We start from the raw sequence: 25,665 nt of genomic DNA, 5'->3' as shown, positions 1-25,665 counted from the left end.
ACATCAGGAAAGTGGAGCTTAACTGAAAACTGGAAACAGTTCTGCCTCAGGCTTATTTCTGTCTGCTCTGGTAAGACAATATTTATGGACAAGCTAGACCCACTTCTCACTCTCCCTCCCTCTGTTGGTCTCCTGCTTGATCTTGCTTCTTACTTTCTCACAAAATCTATTTAATCTTAAAAACACAACTTCAAGAAATTGATCTGTTGTTTTAAAAGAAAATAATCAGAATTAATATAGCTGTGTTCCAGTAATTTAAAATGTGATCTTAATTTTAGATCAAGATTAGAAGTCCTACCCAAGTCTATGATCTAGCAACATACAATCAGAAGCAGACACGAGCATACAGTATTGCCCTTTCTTTGCATTCAGGTGCAAACTCAAAAGAAATGTTTTATCCAACAATATTCATAATGTTGGAGTATTACTAACAGACTCTAGGAGGGTTTAAGTATTATCTTCATAAGCCTCCATATTGTATCACAAGGCACAGGCATATTGTTTCTTGCCGCAGGATTTACGGGGGAAACTTCCTGAAGAGGATTCTAGGTGGTTATATGACCTGAATGGCTCAAAAAGAAGATAGCAGAGAACAGAGAATGCATTTTAAGTATTAAGAGGGGCAAGGCTTGGCTTTCGATATGAGCCCCTGATGCCTTATGCACTGGTTCTACAGAAGGTAAGAGAGCATCCAGCGTGATGCCATCTATGCAAAACTCCATATAAACAAGGAGATAAAAATATGCAACAGAAATTATTCTATTTTATTACTATCCTGTAAAGATGTTCTGGTTTACTAAGGTCCATCACAAAGTATTTGCTGCCCAAACATGCACAAGGTTGGTGGTACATGTTCAAACCAACCAAATTCAAAACAAACAAGAGGTTACATAATACTAAAGAACCTTCATAGAAACTGCAGAAATCCTTTGCTCCTTCTTCATTTTCTCCTGCCCATATTTTCTTTTTTCTGGTTTAAGCCAGTAGTAAACTAAACAACCTTACAGACTCGGGATTTTTCTGGTAGAATTAACCACCAAAAAGTTGCAAGGACTTAGCAAACAGCAACTTAATATAACTCTCTCTTGACAGGGGAAAAGGAGATGCTACAAAGGATGAGCCCCCTCTCAAGCTCCATGTGACTCAGTGTGGCTGAAGTTTCACTGCAAAGCCAGATTGCATGTCACTGCCTCCAAGGCAAACAGCTTCTTGCCTGCAACGGCACTGTGCATTTATTGTATCAAGAATAAGTCATAATTCTTGGAGAAAAAATTGCATACACGTTAAGAGAAAGGCAAGGATGGTTAAAGACGGGAAAAAGTGTGAAGTGTTACGTCACAGCTTGTACAATTTTACCTCAGACCGAGTGCAACTGTCTTTGTAACGTGTCGCTGTCCTATTAACAGTCCTCTCTCATGCAGCTAAGCAAACCAGTTGTAGGCCAACGCCTCAAAAACACTGACAGAGCAGACATCTCACTGAGGAGAACAAGTCGATCTGTGCACAGTGGGACTCAATGTCCTGTTTCCTGTGCTTGGTGAACGTATGGCTAAAGGTGAGACTTCTGATGGCTTTGCTTTCACTTGTGGTTGCGCATTCTGGAAGTCCTTCCCGTGCAGATTCTGTAGCGTTTAATAAGCAATACTTACGTTGCACATTTTTCTTCTATGAAAATACTAAAAGTAAGCTAGCTGCTTATTTTCATGAAACTCACAAAAGCTTACTCACAAATACATGTGAAAGTGGTAGAGCTAAATTTAAGAAATAAGCAATGGTACAATCTTATGAGACAGCTTGCTGACACAAGCTCAGTTTCCTTAAGAAACTAGGCTAAACCCAGCCTTTCTTTCATTTCTCTAGCACATCTTAATTTCCAGAAATCTGCCTCTCATCCACCCCTGAAGAGGAGCAAGTCACAAAATAACATTTTCAACTTCCAAAGCAAGTTTAATTCTGGACACTCCATATATCCTCAAAACCAAAGGTTCACCCTAAACACTCACCAACTCCCCTCTGGAATCCAACAGCAGAAACTGCTCTGGGGTGTGAGCAGGACTGACGGGCCAAGTCGACAGAGGATTACTCAGCCCACTCAGAATAGTCAGACAATTGGCAATGGGTGCAGGAACCTCAAATCCAGATTTCAGTAGAGCTGCTTCTACACTTTACGTGTTTCTTACATGACTAGCTAAGAGGATTTATTTTTAGTTTTAGTCCTTTCATTCAATAAATGTGTATTGGCAAGCATTGGCATGAAGAAAATTACAACAACAGCTTTTTTACATGGGCTTATATTAATCATTCAGCAACTGCTTCCTTCTTAAAATAAGTGAATAAATAAAGCATTTACCAATGCAATTTCAGTACTTCAAAGAAAGGACCTTTTTGGAGGAGTTTTCTCTTTTAGTCTAGATGATGAAATCAGCTTCGCAGTAGCGTCTGCAAGGCTCTTCATATTTATTGATGTCTGTGAAGCATAATGGTGAGTGGTACACACAGAAATAAGTAAAACTGAGCAATCAAGTAAATGCGTCTCTATCAGCCTGATGCATAAGCAACACAGACTGTCACAGAAGCTACTGACCAGAATGCAAATCAAAGATCATAAAATAAGATGGCACAGAGATATATGACTAGGTGTAACAGGCTGCAGGTCACTGACACCAAGTTTAGTTATCTGCAGATCCAGTATTATCATTTTTCTTCTTTTTTTTCTTTGATAACCCGAGACAGTTTTCTATGACATTATTGCATTTCATCCTACTCTGTGACACAATATTTGTCAATCATATTGGAAACAAATTACACAAGGATGCATTTCAAAGCTTGGAAATCAGGAAATTAATACAGGTCTTTTGTAATTACAATGGTTGCTATCCCAGCACCCTGCACATATCATGTGCAGCTCTGCTAAAAATTCTGGGATAAGAAAATGTTACTACAACCTGAAAAGGCATCCGTTTGTCTTTAACAAAGCTTAATTTTTAACAGTTTTAAATCAAACATTTACAGAATTTTGGTGGGTTTGTTTTTGTGAAAGTGAAACCCAGGTTTATTTTGCCTGTAGCTGTATAGAATGTTTCATAGAAAACACAAACCTGAGCACAGAAAGAAAAGTGTAGGAAAGCAATATTCTTGAAGGTTCATACAAGTTACTTTCAATTCTTGTATTGAATTATATTTTGGCACTGTACTAGAAACTTTTTTCCTTTGCCCAGCCATTCTTCTGCCTATACTATGGGTTTTTGGACTCATCAGTACAGCAGAAGTTTTCATAATCTCTCTCTTAGTGTCAGCCTACACATTAGCAACACACCAGGGAACACATGCATATAATGAAAGTCGTCTGGCTGCAGCAAAATATTTAGAATTATAAAATTAATTTAATATTATCACTATCTGAGCCATCCTCCATCAAAGAGCCTCACCAATTCCTGTAAGAGCACTCAAGAGGTCCATCTGCACATTACTTAAAATCTGACCTTATTCCAACTCAGGCAACTGAGTTTGTAAGAGACACAAAACCCCAAAATGCTTTTACAAATGTGGTGAATTCTATTCCCTAAGATAAATATTCAGAAAGCAATCACACAAAGAGTAGAGGATACACTGCAGCAGAGAGTGAGTAAATCATCCTGCCTTTATCTGGGCCTTTCCTTTATGATCTCACACAGCATTTCTGAGTAAATAAGGAATTTTGCTCTGGGTTTCTGTGCAGGTAGGATGTAACCTGAACATCCTTTCACATACAGATATTAATGTGTCTAAGCGTATAAAAAGAGAATATAAAAACCTTACAGCCTTTTACAGCTCATATGGCCACTTCAGACAACACGTGACAGTCTGTTAGTAGTATTTTTGCTCTCCCAATCTACGCTTTGTGAGCAGTAAGCGGCTCTATGTTCCTAAGAAAGTTACTCCTCCTTTTCCCTAATCAGCCTTTTTTCTTAAATTCATGCCCTTAAACCCAAGCACACACCTCTCTCTTTTCCTTTAACAATATCGCCAAGCTCAGCTACAGCTCGTGGGGTTTGTTTTTTGAAACAGCTTTGAGGCTCCTTGCAGGGAGTGAACCTTATCTGTTAATTTTTTAATGTCATTGACCAAACCGTAGTCAAACTGGGCCCTCTGTTGGTAGGAGACAATAAAACAGCTAACGCTAAGGGACTTTCCTATTATTTCACTCTCTTCATTTCAGACAATAATAAGTCTGAAGTAGGAAGGAAATAAACAGAAAATTAGTATCTTTATGGCTTAAATAGAGAGAAGAGCTCAGTTTACCTGAAGTCTTACACGATTTTCTTAAACATTCACTGATTAATTTGTTTAGCTTACTTGAACTGAAGAACTGTTTCCCAGGAAGTTCCAGTTTACTTTAATGAAATGCTCACAGAAGTAAACTAAGTCTACGCAGGCTACAAGAATACCTGGGATCAGAACTACAAGTGCTTCAAGTGGTCAAAACACTCTCCTTCACAGGATGCAAGAGGCTCTGGATTCCTGTGTGAGTCAAGTTATTGCCCTAATTAAAGTAACATGTAGAAAAGAATAAATTATTTATTCTAATTTTCAGAGACATTTGAGAGAGGAATGCTAAGAGGCAGGAAGCTGAGTAGATTCTGCAGCCCTATTTCAAGTTCAAAACCAGACAGCTCTGTATGAATTAGAAGAATATGTCAGCTCTAAATTCACATATTCCCTGATTTTAAGGTCAGAAAAGTACTGTGATCCGCTAACTTGTACTTCTGCATTAACTGACTGTAAAAGCTTTAATTCCTCTGCAGCGTGTAGGTAAGCAATGACACCATAGCAAGATATTTTCTGATAGACTTACGGAATTTGGAGTGCTTGGCAGAGCTGCCAGAGGAAGAGCCATCCTGTTTTTTCCCTGCCCTTCTTGTGTTAGCTGGTTCCTAGATAAACTAAACATATTTTCTCAATAGTTGGCTGACAGTTTTGATACTTCATAGTTCCCTGGTAGCATTCTTGAGTTATTTTTTACTGCTATTTTTTCCAGAAGAAGGGCTTCTGAATACTGTTCAGGTTTTTGGTGGGGTTTTTATTTTGTTTGGTTTCTTTTTAAGTATTTATTTTTTTATGCTATTATTTAAGTATATCTTGCTTTTCAAACACCAAAGCCAAAAAATTACCATATGACAATACATGATAAATACTAAATATGACACCAGATTAGCAGAGGTCCTGCCTAAAGACTATGATGCAGGGCCCTGATCAGTAACAAGCAACAGCTGATCAGATGGAACTCACACAGTATGACTATGCACCGAGTTTTGAGAATGAACTCTCAGGGGAATACAGAGAGTTACACAAACCAGTATAGCAATCAACAGAAAAAAGCAGCTGGCTCTTCAATATTCCACTGGCAGACATGAAATCTGATTTTATAACTCTTCTATATCACCAGAGTCGGGCATTCCACTATACATCATGGTTCATTAATATACTTGCTGTTTCATAAGGCACAGATACTAGTTTTAAATACATTTCTCCATATCTTTCAAAACTGACTTAAAACTTTAAACTGCTAATAAATCTTAACTGAAATTAATTTCAGGTTTCTTCACTTTTTTTTTTCCATAGCAATAATGAAGTAGTACTTTAAAATTATTTAGTTTATTACAAAAATAATAAACAATACATAAAATGCCTATTTAAAATTTTCTCAAGGTGCAACAGAACTTGAAAATATTTCCTTTGTTAGTCACTGCAATGTAATTTCCTGACGAGACTGAAGTACCAACTCCCTCTGACCACCCCAACTCACATCCTTCTCCATTGCATGACTTCTCCATCAGTCCTCCTTTCCTTCCTCCCCCAATTTCTTTGTTCTATTAAGCAAATTTGACAGCTTTCTTTTTAACGTTTTAAAAGAAACAGAGGATCAGGATATGTGCCATGTTGCAAAGAGCACAGTATTTGCTTTACTCTCTGGCATTTATTTCCCATGCAGAATGCGCAAGCTGCAGAAATGAAGCATGATTAGAAATGTCAGCCCAAATGTCAAATTGCCCAGCTGCTGACAACTGAAGTATTTACCCACCTGCTTGCTCCAAAGCAACCATTGTTGCCTGCTCAATTAAGTCACGTTCAATGAAGCTTCTAAAATCTTCACTGTACACACTAAGGTCTGGCAGCTGGAATGTGTAGATGGGCATCTCCAAAGGGAACTGTTCATTGCCGCAGTCATTTGCTACATGTGATCGGGCGAGGGAGACTATGGCTGAGCTGGCGTGTGAAATACCTCTGGAAAGACGCTTTTCTGTAGAGACACCAAAGAGATATTATGGCCGATAAGACTACACAAAAGGCCAGTCAACACCAAGTCTTGCAAATGCCCATTAATTTCACCTAGAAATTTATTCTACTTCTTCTTTTTTTGGGTTATTTCCCTATGGTAGAAGATTGCTTAGTTCTTACTATGGATGCCTATGGCAAGTCATAAGAACTTCACCATCCTTCTAACAAAACAGATCAACAGTAGAAGTAACAACATATGAAAGACAAGTATTTCTGTTAAATTTTTTTTTTATGTATTTTGAGTTTCCAAAGATGCATTGGAAGAAACATTTACTGGCAGACAGATGATAATCAGTTAATGTTTTGAACTCTTAATTTAAACTGACGTCTTGTGAATCAAAAAAATCCAGCATTCTACAATCACTTCATACCGAACATGCCACTGTTTTAATCTCAGAACAATCACCTGAAAGCAGTTTTAACACGCTAAATTTAAGCCAAATTGGGTTTTTATGCATATGTGTTTTCTAAAATCCTGATCCAAGAAACAATACGTAGTTCAAAAAGAAGGATGAAATTAACAAGTCTGGTACAAAAGAATGCATTATTTTATCAAAACATCTATGAGCTAATATCTTGTAATTTCTTAAACTTCTCTGTGGACAAATCCTATATAAGGAACAGCAAAGGGTCATTCAAGCAAAATAAGCATTAGAACATTAAGAAAGGGACAAAATATTACTATCATATCATTTCACTTTACTGTACAGCCTCAGTTCTGATGTCAGCAGATGGGTAACAGAAATACACTTCAGGTGCTTCAACCATGAATCACTCAGTCAAAACTGATACAGATATTTTCCCTTTGTTCAGTTTCTGCCCTGTACTCCTGTTTGTATTTTTAAAAACCGAAATGAACCTTCTGTAGCTGCTTAGAATTGATGTTTATCAAAAGTTACTAGTCTTCTCTCAGAAGATTAACTTTCAGCATAAAGCTTTCCACACCTGAGAAGTGGCACTCCCTGGAGGCACGGCACCACGGCCTTTCCGTGCTTCTAACAGACCGACCTCAGGTCTTCCACTGAGCTGCACCCTCTCCAGCCATCCTTCGCAAGGGGAGTGATCTTAAACTAGACTAGAAAGCCTCCTTGGCATTTTACTGAGTTTTATTAGTGAGCTGACAGCAGGGTTATGGAGTTCCTTACATTTTTGAATACGCAGAAAGCTTCCTGGTGGGATTTACATAATATTAAGTTAGATAATATTTTCATTTATTTGCCTTGGAAATGGGTACCTTATCATACAGGAAGCTTTTGTAAAAAATTATCCAGTGCAACTTCACCTCTGTACCTTCATAAAAATACTACCATAAGCTAGTCTTTATTGAACAACTCTCAAACACGTCCAATGCTATATTAAAATAAAGAAGTTCCTGTACTTCTGTGCCTTCAGAAATTAACAAAGCAGCTTACTTAAATGGAGCTTAGTAAAACAACTCAAACTGACTAATGCTTACTAAAAAATTAATTTTCCTGGAGTTTGTGAACTGTCATTTCTCTAATGGATCAATATTTTTCTAATTTTAAGAGCTAAACTGCACTCCCTAAAATATCCTAAATTGGGGAGGTGGGGAGGAGGTTCGATTTCACTTGGATTTCTTTCTTCTCCCTGTACATCTCAGCTACATCACTTTTCAGGAGGGGAAGTAAAGCATAGAACAGCATTTCCGCTTGATATCTATCCCCTTGCTACCACTCCGTCACCCCTCCCCACCACGGTCCAGCCCTCACCTGCCGGCTGCCTCCTCCACTCCAAGTACCTGGACCACCACAAGACCCTCATGCCCCTTCTCTGCTCCTCCCTGAACATCTCCTCAGCCACTGTCACGTTTTGGTCAGAGATGGCTCTCTGATCATGAAGCCGCCAGTTTTGCACTGAAGTGGTGGCAAAGTTACGGTCAGTCCAGGCACGTAAAGCCAGACCTGTCCCCCCTACCTGCTGCACCTGTCCCATGGACATTTCCGTGCAAGCGGGGCAGTTTAATAATGCCAGTGAGCTGTGTCCTGATGAGGATGAAGGGACATAGTTTTATGAGCTACAGTGCACTACTCTTCCTCACTTTATTTGTATTCAGTGCTTTTAAGAAGTCGTAACAATCACTACAGTTCCTTTTCTACTGATGGAAGTTATCAATTGATAAGAAGCTTTACTGACACTCCTGAGTACTGATGCCATCTCCTGTTTAAAAGGAGGGAAGAGCCAGTAGGAGAAGGGAAGCCTTTCTTCTCCTAATGATTCCACAGAAAGCCATCACCAAGCTAGTGCTGTTACCTCTGCTACATGGTGTAAACTACAGTTTGATAAATTAATATTGAAAAAAAATGCATTCCAACAGTCTGAGAGACACAGAGATCTGAAATAAAACCTATAAAAGATCTGCAAATAAATAAGTAAATTCTAATGCTTATCATGTACTGGAATTCGACTGCTAGAGGCAGTTGACTCATTTTTCTTAAGGTTTCAATTTCTATTTGGCAGGGGATAGGAGCTCGTCCTTTCTTCTGTGGAACCATGAGAGAACAAAATTTTAAAGCTGAAAGTTATTCATAGATTGCAAACACCTTAATCACATACTGTGAGAATGCAAAAGTTGAAACACTGATTTTTTTTTAACCTTTTTTTGTCTCGATAAGCATAGAAATCTACATACAACAGTGGTCTGTGACACCCTCTAATTCCTGTTATATGTCCCACAGGACTGCTTGTATTTTTGCACTTTAATCACACACTAAAAAAAATAACTTGCAGAACTGAGGCAACTCATGACAACTGGAATATGTGAAATGCAGGGTGCAGCAGCAGCTCCGTGAATCCCATCACAACACAGTTCCCAGGCTGATGGCGAATGACTTCCAACTCCCTGCAGACAAGCACAACTCACAAGCAGACAAGCTCGGAAGCTGCTTGTCCACAGAAGCCCTGAAGAGCTCTTACCTTGAGCAATGTCATCTTGCCTTTGCAGGCAGGGCCGCTCAGCCTTCGTCACCTGGGGAGGCTGCTCCGGCTCCTGCTGCTTGTAGTACTTGCCCTCATTGAACACCTGTGGCAGGTTGGCAGTGTGCACCTGCCGGAGCTGCTCATAGTCGCTCAGTGCTGCTGTCAAGTCCCAGTTTTTGCCTGCCAAAGAGCAAAAGGACATTCTGCTCACATTTGTATGTGACCAGATTGATAACCTGGAAACCATCTTCATATGCACTTAAAATATAAACTTAAATAGAGAAATCACTCTTAAAGCATCAGCAAGGAAACAGAGGTTCTTTGGATAAAACATTTTACAGCCACTCCTCCCTCAACAAAAATGCACAGCTGAGAAACACTTCGAAAGTACACAGCAAACGGAAAAAGAAGTATTTTATTTCTGGTTTTGAAATTTATATTTTCATTTTCTTTATATCATAATTGGAGAAGACATCTGCAGACTTGATGTTGCCTCACTGATAAAGACTTTAAACAGACAGAGACCCCTGAGGTACAGCATTTGTTACCAGCTTGCAGCTAGAAAGCTATCCATTAGCCACTGCACTCTGAGCTTGACTCTCAAAACAGTTATTTGCCCGTCTAGTTGTCCATCCATCCAGACTGTAACATTCTAACCCGAATACAGCAGTACTGTGGGGAACGGTGCCAAAGCCTTGCTAATGCTGAGGCAAAGCGATGCTCTCCCCTCCTCCACAGATACAGACATTTTATCATACAAGGCACTAAGCACCAGGACTTCCCTTGCTCTAATTCCCATCAAATGGCTCCAGAAACTGGCAATTTAAAGATGAAAATAATCCCACAGAATTTAACATAAAAGTAATGAGAGACAGTAATAATTCACATCTGTTCAGTTGTATTAATAATAAATAAAAATTATCAGCAATGATGGAAAGACGTGACTGTTAAGTGTTACAGCACATGAGTGAGAAACTTTATCCTTCTATTCACAGAGCAGCTGGAATGCAAATGCAGAACACTTCAGGTCCCTTTATCTTACACATCAGAGAGAACCTGCGCTCCAAGAGATTTTAAAGTTCTTTTAGAAAGCAGACAGTATAGGATAGCATTTTGTGACAAAGCATGTAGCAAGAGGATTCAGTCCGTGTGGCTGCATGTCTGTGCGAGCTGCTCATGGAGCCTGCCTACACAGAACCCTCTGAAAGATTTGCTTCCCAGATCCCATTTCATCATATTGCTATCACCAGCCATAGCAGAACACAGGCTGACATCTGGAGATAAAGGTGGTGAAATGGCACTTGTCACTCTCAAACAATAATAACGGAAAAAATGTTCAGATGCTTATATGTTATTTTAAAAACAATCCTGCTAAGCTAAAATACATAGATGTCCTAGTATTCTCCAAGTACTTGATTTTAATTGGAAAATTACAAATATTTAATAGCAAAAAAAAAAAAAAAAAAAAAAAAAAAAAGATCCCACTAGTTAGGAGAGACTCCCACAGCACTACGCGAGCACTTTTTCTGGGAATTCAAAAGTAACGTGCTTCTGACTAATTTAGTGTTCATTGCACCATAAGAGGTTGTTGTCATTTTGTGTACTTCAAGAAGCTACGTCACCTGAGTAGCAGTTAAATATAACTTATTTAGTTACACAAAGGAGAATTATCTAAAAATAGTACAAAGCAGTTTTATACAGATAGAAAAGTCTTTTACTGTTACAGTTATTTCTGTGAAGAACAAAAATCTAACTGAAATAGGAAAAAAGTAACACAGACAGCTGTTACCTACAAGGTTGAGCTAAACTATCTCCAGTTTTGAAGTACAAAACAAAATTGTGAAAGGAGAATTAATATCACTAAGCAAGAAGGTTATATACATCCTGAGGAGTCCATAAATATAAACCACCATGTCAGCGATATGGAATCGTTATATATGTTATGCTGTCATCTTCTACTAGAAAGCCTGCAGGACAAAATGTATACTCGGTGAAAATTGTCAGAGATCCTAGAACAAGCACTTGAGTTATTGCCAGCATATTTTTCTAAAAAAAATCATGTAGATTGAATGTCTATAATCCAGTCAGGGCTCAGCTCTAACTATGTGTGTGTGTGCATGTATATATATATATATATATATATAAAATCTGAATCAAGTTGCCCAACCCAAACATTGCAGAATCAGAAGTGAGTTCCCAACACTGATGTGATCAATGTTTGGAGCAGGGATTGCTTTTCTTTGGTCCTGTTTTTAGGAGCCACTTCTTCTCAACCACAAGGCCAAAAAAGTAAAACTTTTTTTAAAAAGTGAAAGTGATAATACATACAATTCTAGAAAATGTAGGTTTAAACAAAATGGTATTACTCGAGTCTTGGGAATGCTGCAAGTCCAGCGTTACGTGACTCCCAGCAGCAACCTGGGTTTATTCAGTACAGATCCTTGAGTGACAGACCTGTTAATGGCACACAGACAGCATTTCTCTTGTGCCAGGGCATTCACAAGCCACCTGCTCATTTTCATGTTTGAGTTCTGAAATCTAACACAAATCCCTGTGCATGTGCTGTGTATGACTGCTGTGTGATGGGGATTTGATGTATGCAATAGGAAAGAAGAGAATCAGGAGACTACCGAAAATCCCGCTGTCCTTAGTTTTAGACCAAATTCAATCATCTTATATAAAAGGTCCATCATAAAAATTACAGTCAGCCTTCAGAAACTAGGCTCACAGCGTGTTGCATTTAAAATCTAAACTGCATAGTAACTCTTGAGTTACGCTCCATGGTACAATGAATCAACTGAAATTCTAATACAGACTTGAAACTATACGTAAAGTAAAATTTCTATATCTAAATGTACCTTACATAAAAATATTTATTTTCAAATCTCTCTGTCTCCCTGGATTTGTCTCCATCTCCTCAACCAAAGCACCAATCAGCACCAAAGCCGTAAACTTCAGAAGACCGACACAGGAAATGGTTGTTGGACTCACTGTCCCCAAACTTGCTGGAGCCTCCAAGCATCAGAATGCAATGAAAAAATTAAGTCAAATGAGAGAACATCTGAAGTACCTTTCCATCTCCATGAAGCAGTGTTTTTGAATACGAGCCACCTTAGCTGACCAGCATACGTGTTTTCAGCTGCTCTCTGTACTGGAAACATGTAAGCTTGCCCCTTTTGCCAAGGCTTCCTCTTCTTTTGATTTATATTTTCACAAGTAAATACAAATGACAGACCTTTTGTTTTTCCCATTGCCCATAGAAAACAAGGAGAATTCATCAGTTTGGGAGGATTAAAGAAGAAAATTCATAAGTCAAAGAAGAGGAAACTGGAGGCAGCAAAGAGAATTAGAGGAAAGGAATAGAGGAAAAAAGAACAGAGGCATTTATAAAAGACACTGCATAAAGAAATACAAGTACAGAAACTTAATGCATAGTAAAATTAAAAAAATAAGTAGATCTAAAAAAAGTGTGATGTATTTTGGACCACAGAAAGGGACTGCGGAAGCAATGGATAAGATGGGAACAAATGAGAAAGGTTATTAAATTCAGTGATGTCCAGAGCAGATGATCTGCACAAGGATTTCCAGCATTGTGACATGGTAGGTGAGAAAGTTTCAGATGGAAATTACTGAGGAAACCAGTGGGGCTTATGATTTTGCAGATTAATAGAGCTAACTCTGCCTAGTTCTCCTCCTTTAAACTTTGCGTACCAAAAGCTTTTGAATTTCTAAAGCTGTACGTTACTATATTCAAAATTAAGTTTTGAAAGAAGAACAAAACCTAAGGTCTGCTGGGTCAGAAAGGACAAAAATAAATCAATATAACATTGAAATCAAGCATATCCCCCTCAATGCCTCACTGGGTAGGTCCCTTCTTCCAGTCTTGCTACTGGTCCAACAAGTTTCAGCAGCTTTCTGGTTTAGAGCAGGTTGCATACCATCCTTCCAGGTCCCTATGATAAGACCTAACCTTTCTGTTATCTAAGTTCTGTTTGTGTGTCTGTTCCCTGTTCTTCTCTGAAGCCTCCTAGACCCTGCTCCTCACACACGTCCCTGCTCTGTCACATCTTTTTTATTTTAATTGTCATCTCCTGCACAAGCCCTCAAAAGAAAGGAACAATCTTTCCTATCCCACAGGGGTTACACCTGACCTCCATCACAAGGCTGAAGGAGAAGCAAAAGGTAATTCCTTTATTATGCATAGTTTCATCAACTACATTAAGTCAAGTAAGACTTTTTGTTCCAGTCTGAAGGACAAAAACAACACCAGACTATTTTTCAGATTATCCACTATTTTTTTTTTTACTGTTATTTACCTGACGCACCCTACTGTTCACTGACTGCTAAGTTCTTAGTTTATATGACACATTATTGTATTTAAAAAGGAATTCCACAGGCATAACAACGTTATTGCAGCACACACAATCACATCAGATGACAAGTAACTGGTGGCACCATACCAGGTAGTAGCAACTGAATTGCTCCAGAGCAGTGCTGACACATGAAAGGCTTTGAGTTCCTAATGGTCAGAAAACACCGGTCAGCAACAAGCTGGAGCAGCACAGAGCTGGTTAGAACACACGGGTAGTGAATCATGATCAGGATGCTGGAATCAAATTAATTCACTAACTCAACAGAAGTAACACTCTTAACTGAACAATTATTTCCAGCTGCACATGTTATATGAGTCAGAAGGTGTAAAACTTAACAGGACTGAAAGGTCGCTGCTTTAAAACTGTTTCTAGACTGGAGGAAAAACAACAACAACAACAACAAGGTGCAGCTGAGTAAGGAAGAGAAGATGCACTCCGACTGAGGGCTGGTACTGACGTTTCAGTGTCAGAGACAGCAGGCACCTACATGAAAGGGAAGTTAAAAGATAAACTCAGTTACAGTGTGAAGTTTCTGTCCTAAATAATAGTTGCTTGAATAACAACAGGAGGCATTGTCAGGCTGAACTAAAAACAAAGACTTAGATAAAACAATATATAATTTAAGCAGCCACTTATCTGTTTCTGCCTTACCACCTCAAAGTGGATTAGAAAAGGTTTAAAAAAAGATGCTAAAGAACAGCAAGAGGAGGACTCACCTCAGAAGCATTCCAGATGATTCAGTTTTTCCGTATCATCAGAGAGGACTGCTTCCCCCCCACCCCCACCTCTGCCCTATTTAACAACTTGAAGAGTCCAAGAAATGTTCAGAAGTGGGTTTCCCAGTGATCTGATGTTCTGAGACCAAGCTGAGAAACATTAAATTTTCCCAAGCCTTGGTCCTGGATTGAAAAAGCCTGAAAAAGCATCAACAGTAGAAGGGGCAGGGGATGAGAGCCCGGTGCCAGGGCGTTCTGCAGTAGGTCCACTGGACTCCAAATCCCATGCTAGAAAGAAGCTGTAAAGGAGGCAGCGATCAAGAGCGTTCTCTATGCAAGAGTACCACTGCAGGCTCCACAGAGAGCACGTTCTCACCTTGGCACACTGCTCTAGGGGCATCACATCTTCACTGAACACTGGGGAAACCTGTTTGCTATTAAATGCAGCTTTTGAGGGAGGGAAAGGTTGAGGTGAGCTCATTAGGACTGACCACATTGTGATCAGAGAAGACACCTCATTCTTTCACCTTTCACAGCCCTTCCACCTTGCCTTCATGTCCTTCTCAACCTGTGGACACCAGCCTCTCCTTAGAAAACATTTGATAAAACTAATCAAAGACCAAGACCTAAATTTTTATATTAAGCCTTGACTAGTACCCTTTTCCTCTTGAGGTACACTGGCAAGAAAACCAGCCCAAGGACAAGACTGGGAATTAGATGGACAAACTATTGAGACAATAGGTTAGTCAGAAAATTAGAATAAACACTGCGATTTTCCTCAGAGTCTGCAGCAAGGAAGCTGGGTGCATGCCAATGAAGAGGTCAAACCAAACCAGAGTAAACTTCACAGGACGAGAAATACTCCTGTAGCTGTTTTTTTGCATATCTGGTTCTGCCCCAAGCTGCATGTGGGCTGCATCATCCACCACACGGGATCCCTGTGCTATGTGCATACACATGGTGTAGCACTATAACAAATATAAAACATTTACATCATTACTTTTTCCTGAGTGGAACCAGAAATGTTGGGCTGCACCACCAGCAGCATGACCAGCAGGTCGAGGGAGGGGATTTCCCCCTCTACTCTGCTCTCGTGAGACCCCACCCAGAGTGCTGCATCCAGCTCTGGGGTCCTCAGCACAGGATGGACATAGACCTGTTGGAGCGGGGCCAGAGGAGGTCACAGAGATGGTCCGAGGGCTGAAGCACCTCCCGTGTGAGGACAGGCTGAAAGAGATGGGGATTTTTCAGCCTGAGCTCTGGGGAGACCTTCCAGCACCTTCCAGTGCTGAAAGGGGGCTACAGGAGAGATGGGGGGGCTCTTGATCAGCGAGTGTAGCGACAGGATGAGGGGCAATGTTTTTAATCTGGAAGAGGGCAGATTCAGATGAGATATTAGGAGGAAGTTTTTTCCTGTGCGGGTGGTGAGGCAGTGGCCCAGGTTGCCCAGAGAAGCTGTGGATGCCCCATCCCTGGAGGGGTTCAAGGCCAGGCTGGATGAGGCTTTGAGCAACCTGGGCTCGTGGGAGGTGTCCCTGCCCATGGCAGGGGGGTTGGAACCCAATGATCTTTAAGGTCCCTTCCAACCCAATCCATTCTGTGATTCTGTAATCAGACAGCCTAGGGTTTATTTGCCCAGGTATTATTTTAAAATATCACCACTTTGTTGAGTTTTAAATAAAATAATATAATTCACAGCTAAAAAAAAAAAAACCAACACACACAACAATGCATCTATATTGTGCTCTCTATTGGAAACACTCTTGGAAAAGTTTCAGAGTGACCTCCTGACAAAGTCCTGATTTCTTTCACCACACATTTTAGTAAGCTGATCAGTTTGAAAGCGGTATCTAAAAGCAGCAGAGTACGAGAAACTTTGGACTTTTGCTTTAAATGGTTTGCTTCGAGACTATCACATATTGTAATTTTTTAGATGAGAAATACACTCTGCCTTCATGAAAGCAGGACAGTTAGCACCACTCAGGTTCTTACAGTGCTTAGACAGCTGCATTCATCCTTGTTTTTCTGGAGAATAAGGGTCCATCTTTTTTTTAACCTAGTCTTTCTTGACTCAAGTCTTCAACTTGACTGTGCTGTGAGGAGAAAGTGACTTGTTAATGCTCTGCAGCATGTGAGTAATCCTTGTTTGCTCAATGCTAAGCACATGCTTTGTCAGATCACAACTCATACGTGCTAATAACAAAAATCAGGCGCCCATTAAGCAGCCTACACTTGTTGTACCGATACTAGATTTTATGTTTTTCAGGCAGATAATATTCAGGCAGCAAGATCTGAGCAACATACTATTATTTAGTCTTTGGGGTTTTTTGCTTTTTATTGTTTTGGCTAAACCAGCATAGCTCAGCAGGATTGCAAGAGTTAATAAATCTATTGTCTTCCACTTCTTAAAACAATTAAAATAAAACTAGAGGACATGTATCACTAATTAGTAGGAATAGCAAGCACGCAACTATAAAGCATCCCCCCCAGCTTTCAAACATCCACCTACTCCAATATGTTAAAAAGAACATTTGAAAGGTCACCAGCAATTCTTGATTTGATGATAAACAAAATGCTAGAAAGGATGCAGTCTGAGATGGGGAACTAGGGAAGATGTAAACAGTAAGGACCAGAATGAAGGGCAGCTTGCAGCAACAACACATACACAGGACTTCAGCAAAGGAAATTTTAAAAGGGGCAGGAAATGCTGCCTAAAGCTAAACAGGACCAAAAACACTTAAGAAAGGATGTAGAAGGGGAAAAGGTTACACAGACTTAAACAAAGTACGATGCAGACTGTGTTTACTGTTCATGAACTGCTGGTGCATTTACCTAGGAAGCAGAAGCAATAAAAATATCCATAAGAATTAATGTGAAACTTTCAAAAACCAATAAAGGAAAAAAAGAAGCTAAAATGCTACACAGCTCACAGAGAAGGCAACTCGAACAAGATTACAGAGTGATGTGTTTCAGAAAATAAGTGAGGCCTATAAGAGCACAAAAACACTACAAAACTGAACAAGACACTAAGGTGAAAGGAAGAGAGGGAGTAATTTTTCAATGTGTCAAACACAAGAAAGTAAAAAAGGTATTTTAGTGAGATGGCAGTAAAACTAAAATAGATACACCTCTTGGAATTTTTAACCATTTTAATCAAGTACAATATCTGCCCATCTACTTTATATATAATGCCATTTTTGTTGTTAATGAAATTCACACTTGAATGCAATATTATTCAGAAAACACTTTTTTTAAAAAAGAGAGGGGCTACTGAAGAACCAGTACCAGCAATGTAACTTTCAAGTTTTTTGCCACCATTTCTTAAATATTTTACTCTCATTGTCTGTACTTTTTACTAGCAAATTGGAAAAAAATTACAATCCTACTACTACTTAAGCTAATGCAAAGCTTCCCACAGGAAAAAAAAAAAACAACCAACAACAAACCCCTTATTAACAAAAAATACATTGGAAAAAAATTACAATCCTACTACTACTTAAGCTAATGCAAAGCTTCCCACAGGAAAAAAAAAAACAACCAACCAACAACAAACCCCTTATTAATAAAAAATACAAATTCAGCAAAGCATCCCTGCCCACAGAACAGGAAGTTATACGAGGCTATACTGTGGATCAGTAACAAATCAACTGAACAGGAATTTTCAGCAGGTTTTTTTTGACTCATGTAGTCTTGCCCTTTATGAGGGTGAAATCTACTCCTAAGGATGTACAATGCAAGATGTTTACAAATGACCAGGCACAAATCCAGTATTTGGCAGGCTGTGTAACATACTTCTAAAAACAAAACCCAGGGCTCTTATTCCATCTACGTTCTTCTGTGCCACCTTTCAGCTTAGATTTCCAGCAGCTATGCATGTCAAGAAGTAAAACAACACGAATCTCTACACCACGACACCTTCCTTCCAAGAACACAGGGAAGAGTTCTTCGCTAAAAGGGCTGGCTGCAAGGCTGAGAGATATGAGAAACACTCCAGAGTTTTACACTTAGGTCTGAACAAGACAAGTCCTCATGATATTTCAGAGCATAAACTAAGTGTTACCACCTTGACTCACAAGTCACCAGTTTGACCCAACAGAATACAGGCACTATGGGACAACAAAAACAGAGAGGGCCATAAGCTGACTTTCAGGTAGAGAAAATAACCAGCCTGAGGAAGGCACTGAATATCAAGACATGGTCTATGAAACAGACGTACGTGCAAGTTCAATTCGAAGCCAACACAAAAAGTAACACTCCAGGCTAATGCGTTTATAATGATCTCTTGCGAATCTTCTGGGATTCATGCTCCTGTGTAGTTTTACACTTAGATGAAATCATTTGAAATAATCAGATCCCCAAGAATTCTACATTAGGGGCTCCTCAATAACAAGGATGTGCCTAAGGCAGACCAACTTACAGCCACCTGCAGCAAAAAAAAAAAAAAAAATTTCGTTCCTGGGCTTACATGGGTATTCAATTGCACAGGAGAATTCAAAAAGGCCTGAAGGTTGTGAATTGATGTAGCTCTCCCAAAACAGAGGAAAGCCTTTTAAATTCTTCCTTTTCCTACCAATCTCAACTCTGTCCTGCCTAGGTTTAAAGTTAATTTCTGTGTTCCCGATACCCTGTATATTTGGGAAATGGAAATGTTCACATTTGCCATGACAGAAATTAAAAGCTGAGCATGGTTAATGTATTTTGTCATTGACAGGAATTCTCTCCACATACCTGTGTACCTGGGAGCATGACATTTTGTGAGATGCTGTTGGTTGAGAGGGTACATAATTGCCAATAATTATATGAAATCCTGAATTCTGTTTAGGACCAGAATGGGATATTATTATCTTTATACAACTAGAGACATTGTTCAATCATTCTAACATCCTGTCCAAATCTTTGCTACAGCCCTTTTTTAAATGTCTCAGCTGAACCTGACTAACTTCTATACTTGTCTTTTTAACGCAGCAGATGTTTATAGTTCTATATGCTGGACAAGTTACAATTAACTGTTCAGACATTAAAACGTCAGAACTAGAAGAGTTCTGACATTTTACCCTTACAATTTCACAGGACTTTTTTTTTCCACAGGACTCTCTCCAAATATCTAAAATTGTGATCACAGGCACAAGGCAGAGTTATCAGCTAACTAACTAAATAGTAATCCCAGCTTCAACTGCAAAAACTCTTTTACTTCTTCAATTACTGCTAGCATTGACAATTCTAGGAGCTCTTTTACTGCATACAAGCTATTTACTGAGCATAGGAGCTTTAGGTGGCCATGCTAGAAATGCATTTGGAGAAATGATAAGCAGCTTTTGCCTTTCAGGATCATTGACTGATTGTTAGTTCTCACTAACATAAAATGATCCTCATTTTGTGCCACTAGGCCAGTGCACAATGATTAATTTTGTGTGTGTGCGTGTACATATACATATAAATTCAAATCCCCCCAACCTGACTATGTGTTAAGATATGAAGTCTACCATCACCTTTCTTTCCCATATAAGGAAGTCTCTTACAAACCCACTGCTAATAAAGCAATCCACAAATTCAGTTTAAATGCAGGCACTTCTTCCTCTTTGGCATGATGTAGATGAACAAACATTAACAGGCATAAGATAGGGGGAGGAACTCAAGACCAGCTTTACTCCTTCTGAAAAACTTATATGCAAAACTAGGATAAAAATTAGACCACAGGTTTCAAAACAAAATTTAGTTTTGGTCTATGTTGTCAAAGGAAAATACTGCAGCAAGGACATTTTGTTAGCATTTGCCTAATTTTCTGCTAGAATGCAAAGTCACTCAAAGCTGAACAGACAGCTGGAAATGACAATTTTGATCTCTGTGTAATGAGACATTGGTAGCAGCTCAGCTTCCTCTTCCCTTTGGCAAGCCTTCCACAAGAGAACTAAAAAAGGAACTGTCTGAGGGAGAGGAGAATAAGAGACTATTTTTGGGGAGTTAGATTTGTACACTCCATCACATGACAGTACTGTAAATTTCTCTCTCCCTCTCCATTAATTACATGCTTTTCTTTGAATTCTGCTCATATACACTCTTCTTTGAGGAGATATCTACCTACTGCATCTCTGGCATTTTCCACAGGGTCAGTCTCCTTTACCACACACATTTCATCACTGGAAAGCTCCTGATTTCTGAATCCATGGTGAACTGTGTATACCCTGACTGAGCACTACAGAAAGCTGGAAATAGACAGCAATTACTTTTATATAACGGTGAAATACTACATAATTTATTTAAATAAATGAAACCATTTTTACAAGTAAAAGGGCAAATTTTCAGCTAAATTCTTATTTTTGATGCAGTTTGGATTCTTGTTAATGTTTTTACTAATATTTATTATTATTTTGTTATTATTCTATTGTTGCCAGTGAATTTCACAAATCCTCCAGTTCCTGATGGTTGTCTACACTGCTGGCATGTTAAAACACTTCATGGTATGCCACAGCTGAAGAGAAATCAGCTCTGGACCATACAGACCTGTCTGTTCATGGATAAGAATTTCCCAAAGCTTAGCGAGACTTCAAGGTGCCTTTGGGTCTGGCTGCCATTAACAATCATCACATACAAAGATGACATCTGGAGAGTCTTGCAGCTGATTTTCTTCTTCCTGTGACACTAACCTAATACATATCCTAATTTAATCGTGCAAACAGCAGCAATACACGTGTCTACCAGCATGGGCTGCTTTGCAAACTATTTTGCTGAGACTGTTGTTTCTTTCACCTGAGTCACGTTTACCGTTAAATTGTTCTGTCAGTACTAACATCTTGAGTATGTGTTTTTATTTTAGACTGGTTTTATGTAAAATTAGGGGGGTTTTGTTCCGTTTGCTTGTTTTTTTCCCCTGTTACCCTGAAAATTAAGTGAGGTCTGAAATCCAAATCTCTGGGTAATTAATGGAAATCTTCTAGCATCTAGATAGCCCTAACTTAGCACATTTGCATTCCCTCAAACTAAAAGGAAGGCAAAAAAAGCAACACCAAACTTTCTGTTCAGCTCTCCCCACCTTCTGCTATGTTCACCTAGTTCTCACATCTCTCACATCTGAAACACCTCCAGTTTTTTCTACTACAGGTGGGGATAAGGGGCTGGTGCTTGGTGTATAATTTATGATGATAATATGTTACACTTCTTCCAGTTCTTTTGCACAGCATTTGATAGGTTTGTTTTAAAGTGAAAAATTGAATTATCTAAAAAAAGTTTGGAAATGAGCTCATTTTAGACTCACTTCCTTTCTGTGCTTTAAATTTGGAAATGTATGATCTGTTCACCTTTTTGAAAACTGAGGCACTGACATCAGCAAATAAGAGAATAATGACAAATACTTCCTAAAACAATCAGACCTAGTCTCAGGAAAAGCATTTACTGATGTGTAGCATAAAACTAAAGTTACAAAAAACACATACATGCCATATGCAGCACTCAAGAGGTCAGATCACAAACAGCAAATGAAGTAACAGTTCCAGGTTCTCCAGCAGAATTGTAGAGGTCCATGCTGTCCTTCTTTCCACAAGTGGATTGATATACAACTGTCCCAGACAGTGATTTCTCAAGAATTCGCAATCACGGCCAAAACAACAGGTACCTACCTCCCTTGGACTATGCAGATGCAATTCATTTCTGGAATGAAAAACTACTGAGTTCCTCTGAGCTTCTTTTGACATTTGGTGATTTATAATATACCAATGCAAAGAAATCAGAACTCATTTAAAGAAAAACAGTAGTAAAGACAGCAAAGGCTGAGAGATATGGATGTCAACTTTCTCAGTATAAAGTGCAGTTCAAAAAATATACTGGAAATAGTACCTTCATCCATAATCAGCTTATCAGTACTAACATGTACTAGTGAACAGGAAAAAGGTCAACAGGGAATCTGAAAAGTTGGTTAGCAAACAGGCAAAACAAAAAGAATGTTAAAATGGAGACTCCATGAAGTTTCATGAAATGTAATACCTACTCTACATAGTTTCATCACATTAAATTGCCCCATGAATTATTCCTGTGCTGCACTAGACACACCAAGAGAAAATGTTGGCTATTAAAATCAACAGCGAATGCAATTATTTTCAAAGAATGCAACTGCTAGCACTTAAGCAGAATTATTTTCACCAACATGTATCAGTGTATGAGGAACATATCTATGAATGAGATTAATGGCTCAGTATATATTTTCAGCAATCAAGAGCTAAACAATTAATCACTGAAAAATAAAATGAAAGGAAAAGAAAATTAGTATCAAATGCAGAGAGACCTGAAACAGTGGCATTGGTGACCTGTACAATCAAACAGCTTCAGAAGCGGATCTCCCAGGTAGTGAAGACTGAGCAGAACAGATGACCTCATTCTGATGTGGGGTTTTGCTCCAAACCTAAATATACAAGTGGACTCTAACAGAATATTCTGCTTTTTTGGAGTTCCTGTTTTCAAAAATGAGGCTAATGTAATGAAAACACAGAATCCTTCCACTTATGGAATGAACCATGTCCTTCTATGCTCCAAACTCTGCCCTTTTTTTAAAGTATATGATTGCCTTTCAACCATCTAGTTTCCTATAGCTAGTAAGTTCCTCATGAAAGACAGAACAATAATACCAACAAAAGTAAGTTTAAAAATAGGGGGTAGTATATTTTGGAAGAATATACAGGGGGAAAGAATTGGTAATAATCTTGTCCTGGTGCATAAGATTTAATGTGAGATTTGAATGCAACTTTAACAAGTGGTTTCAAACTTAGGAAAAGATACAGAGGTTCACCTTGTGCTCTTGGATACTGCTAGTTCAAAATTAAGACTTTGTCTCAAAGAATTACGTGAAAGGTTGTTAGAGAAAGATTTACAGGGCTGGGAATGCTCTTATTTTCATTCAGGTTGATCAAATAAATCTGTTGTGCTTTTGTTTTTTTGGTTTTTTTTTCCTGGAAGAGAGACAAACTTCTACAGTCTTCCTTCCTCCTGAATGAGCATGCACAGAAACAAGATCTCAGGTCTGCAGGTCTGCAGCAGGTGTTTTTGATACTAAGTGATCTGCTTCAAGCATATCCCATTCCTGAACCATCACACTGTGTCATGTCAGATCCAGTTTCCATGTCTCCTGAATCAAATGCTACTCAGAGAGCCAAGTAACTGTCACAGTTACTCTCTCCACTCTGTAATTTGCTGACATGCGTGGTGCTCACATATTCTCCCCAACCTGCGATTTTATTTATTATCTGGTACAGTCAGCAAATAGCTCTTGGTGTCCTTTTATTGCATAGGGACATACTCATCATTCTTTGTTTGACTTGTAATTATTAACACAAAAACATCAGGATTTACGATGCCATGAATTTGAGGACACTTATCTGTACATGTGCAGGCTCTCAAAAGGTAATTCCTGATGGGTGTTTACTTTACAGTCTCTGCAGGATTAGAGATGAACATGTAAATATCTATCAACCAAGTGTCCTCCCTGGAGTCCTAAACAACAAGGATGAACATTGCAAAGTCCTGTAATCATAACCAAGCTGAAAGAACTGTGCTTCCCATTTTAATAATTCAGCTGTAACAGTAGCTAAGAATTTTGGCAAGGCTGGTAGAAAGCTGTTCTTTCAACCGAAAAAGAACAATGGTAGTAATCTGGGTGGTCCAGGACAGCGTTCAAACAAAGAAAGCAAGGAGTGCTGAGCAGAGGTAGAAAAAGCCCTTCAGTATAAAAAGTACAGAAAGGTACCAAGAAGAACAAGCAACCAAAACCAGGCATCAAGTGTTCTATGCACAAGATACTGCCAGCAACTAACAGAGAGGACAAAGAGTACTGCAGCTCCTGATGGAAGACAGATTCTGATGTGGAGACAGATCATCTGGAGAATTCAGCCCAGAAATAGCTCAGGCATGCAGGCACACTGTGGGCACAAGAAAAAAAATTACGCTAGTACAGAGAAGCATAAATGAGAGCCTCCTGAACCAAGAGAGGTAAGATGCTGTTTGGCCTAGCTGTACATAACCCCCACAAAAGGATTTTTCTCATGATCTCAACTACCTTGGGTTCTCATCCTAGAAGTGGGCAAGCAGTTATTGGGATGTTCAAAAGCAAGAAAAAAAAAAAAAGCTGGGGGCAGAAAGGGGAAAGGAATAGTCACACTTTAAAGCTATAAAGTCAGAATTTTAAGCTCTCATTAAACTGAGTTACTAAGCACCCATAGCACATCAGAGAGTGGCATAAACTCTGATTACGCATATGGCTGTATATCTTTAATAGATGCACATGAGTAATAAGGTAAACCATTTAGTGTTATCAGAACCTCTGCTTGAAAACAAAGCATAATCTATCCTTTACGATATGCCAGCTGTATAACTCTACATGTCTATAAATCTAACATTCTTTGCTATGCTTAATTATTATTTAACACAAATGGTGCGCAATTACAAAATACATCCAGTCATAACTATCGCCACTGCTATATTGAACAGTTGGGAAAAGGCCTTGGTTTTGAAATATGTATATACAGTTTAATGAAAAAAAAAATCACTGAATCAATCGTAACACAGCTCTATGATGTATCAGATTGTAATCTCAAATTTCAAAAGTTTTCTTTAACAGCAGAAATGGGCTGTTCATAAATCTATCAAAGTATCACAATAAACTGTAATGGAAGGATGGTTCTTTACAATACTCAAGAAAACTCAAGAAAACATCAAGGAAACTCAAACAGTGAGACAGATGACTTACTAACATGTATGTCTATGTGCTGTTAAGTGCTAAGCCCCTTTTGCCTCCACATACCTTTCCTTGTACTTTCTCCGAGTTTGTCCATCTAATTTCCCAGAGCTGTATCACATGAAGAGCAACAGCAAGTCACCCACAACTGGCCTTTCAGACTCAATAGGTAGTATTTGAAAAGTAAGAATGAAATACAAATCACGCATTGGACAAACACAAACTAAGCCATTTCTAAGGCAATTTTATCCACCAATGAACAGCTGATTAGACAGATCTAAGGCTTTTCTAAACGTAGACACAGCAATGCCATGAAAATAAAATTCTCATGCACAACTAAGAAAAACAAACCCATTTTTAATTTTGATGGAGCTTTGAAAGTCTGCATTCACATCCATGTTCAGATGGGCATGACAAAGTTCTCATACCATTGAAATAATGACTGTAAGATTTTAAGTCTGTGAAATCTGAACTCCTTAACAGTTAAGCAACTGCACAGAATTCTAGAATTGGTAACTTTGAAATGTCAAACTGAGCACAGACTTGACCACTATCTCCCTGTGCAATACTAAAGCAAACTTGGCCAAAGATACAAACAGCAGCA

The 25,665-nt window shown here is 38.9% G+C and overlaps 1 protein-coding gene across 1 annotated transcript in view; it reads right to left on the bottom strand.

The window, feature by feature from the left end:
* Positions 1-6,061: 6,061 nt before the first annotated feature.
* LOC104466836 (OTU domain-containing protein 7A-like) overlaps positions 6,062-25,665 on the bottom strand; it is a gene marked incomplete at its 3' end in the record, with an annotated part of 34,633 nt that continues 15,029 nt past the window's right edge. Inside the window, exons 4-5 of the mRNA XM_010080390.1 lie at positions 9,253-9,435; positions 6,062-6,280 (exon numbers count right to left, since the gene is read on the bottom strand). Coding sequence (XP_010078692.1) covers positions 6,062-6,280; positions 9,253-9,435 — 402 coding nt within the window. The remainder of the gene's footprint in view (positions 6,281-9,252; positions 9,436-25,665) is intronic.

This window comes from Pterocles gutturalis, unplaced genomic scaffold (genome assembly GCF_000699245.1).
Source record: "Pterocles gutturalis isolate BGI_N339 unplaced genomic scaffold, ASM69924v1 scaffold14369, whole genome shotgun sequence".
Taxonomy (NCBI): Eukaryota; Metazoa; Chordata; class Aves; order Pterocliformes; family Pteroclidae; genus Pterocles; species Pterocles gutturalis.
The sequence above is the reverse complement of the archived record's forward strand: the minus strand, read 5'-3'. Positions and strand labels throughout refer to the sequence as shown.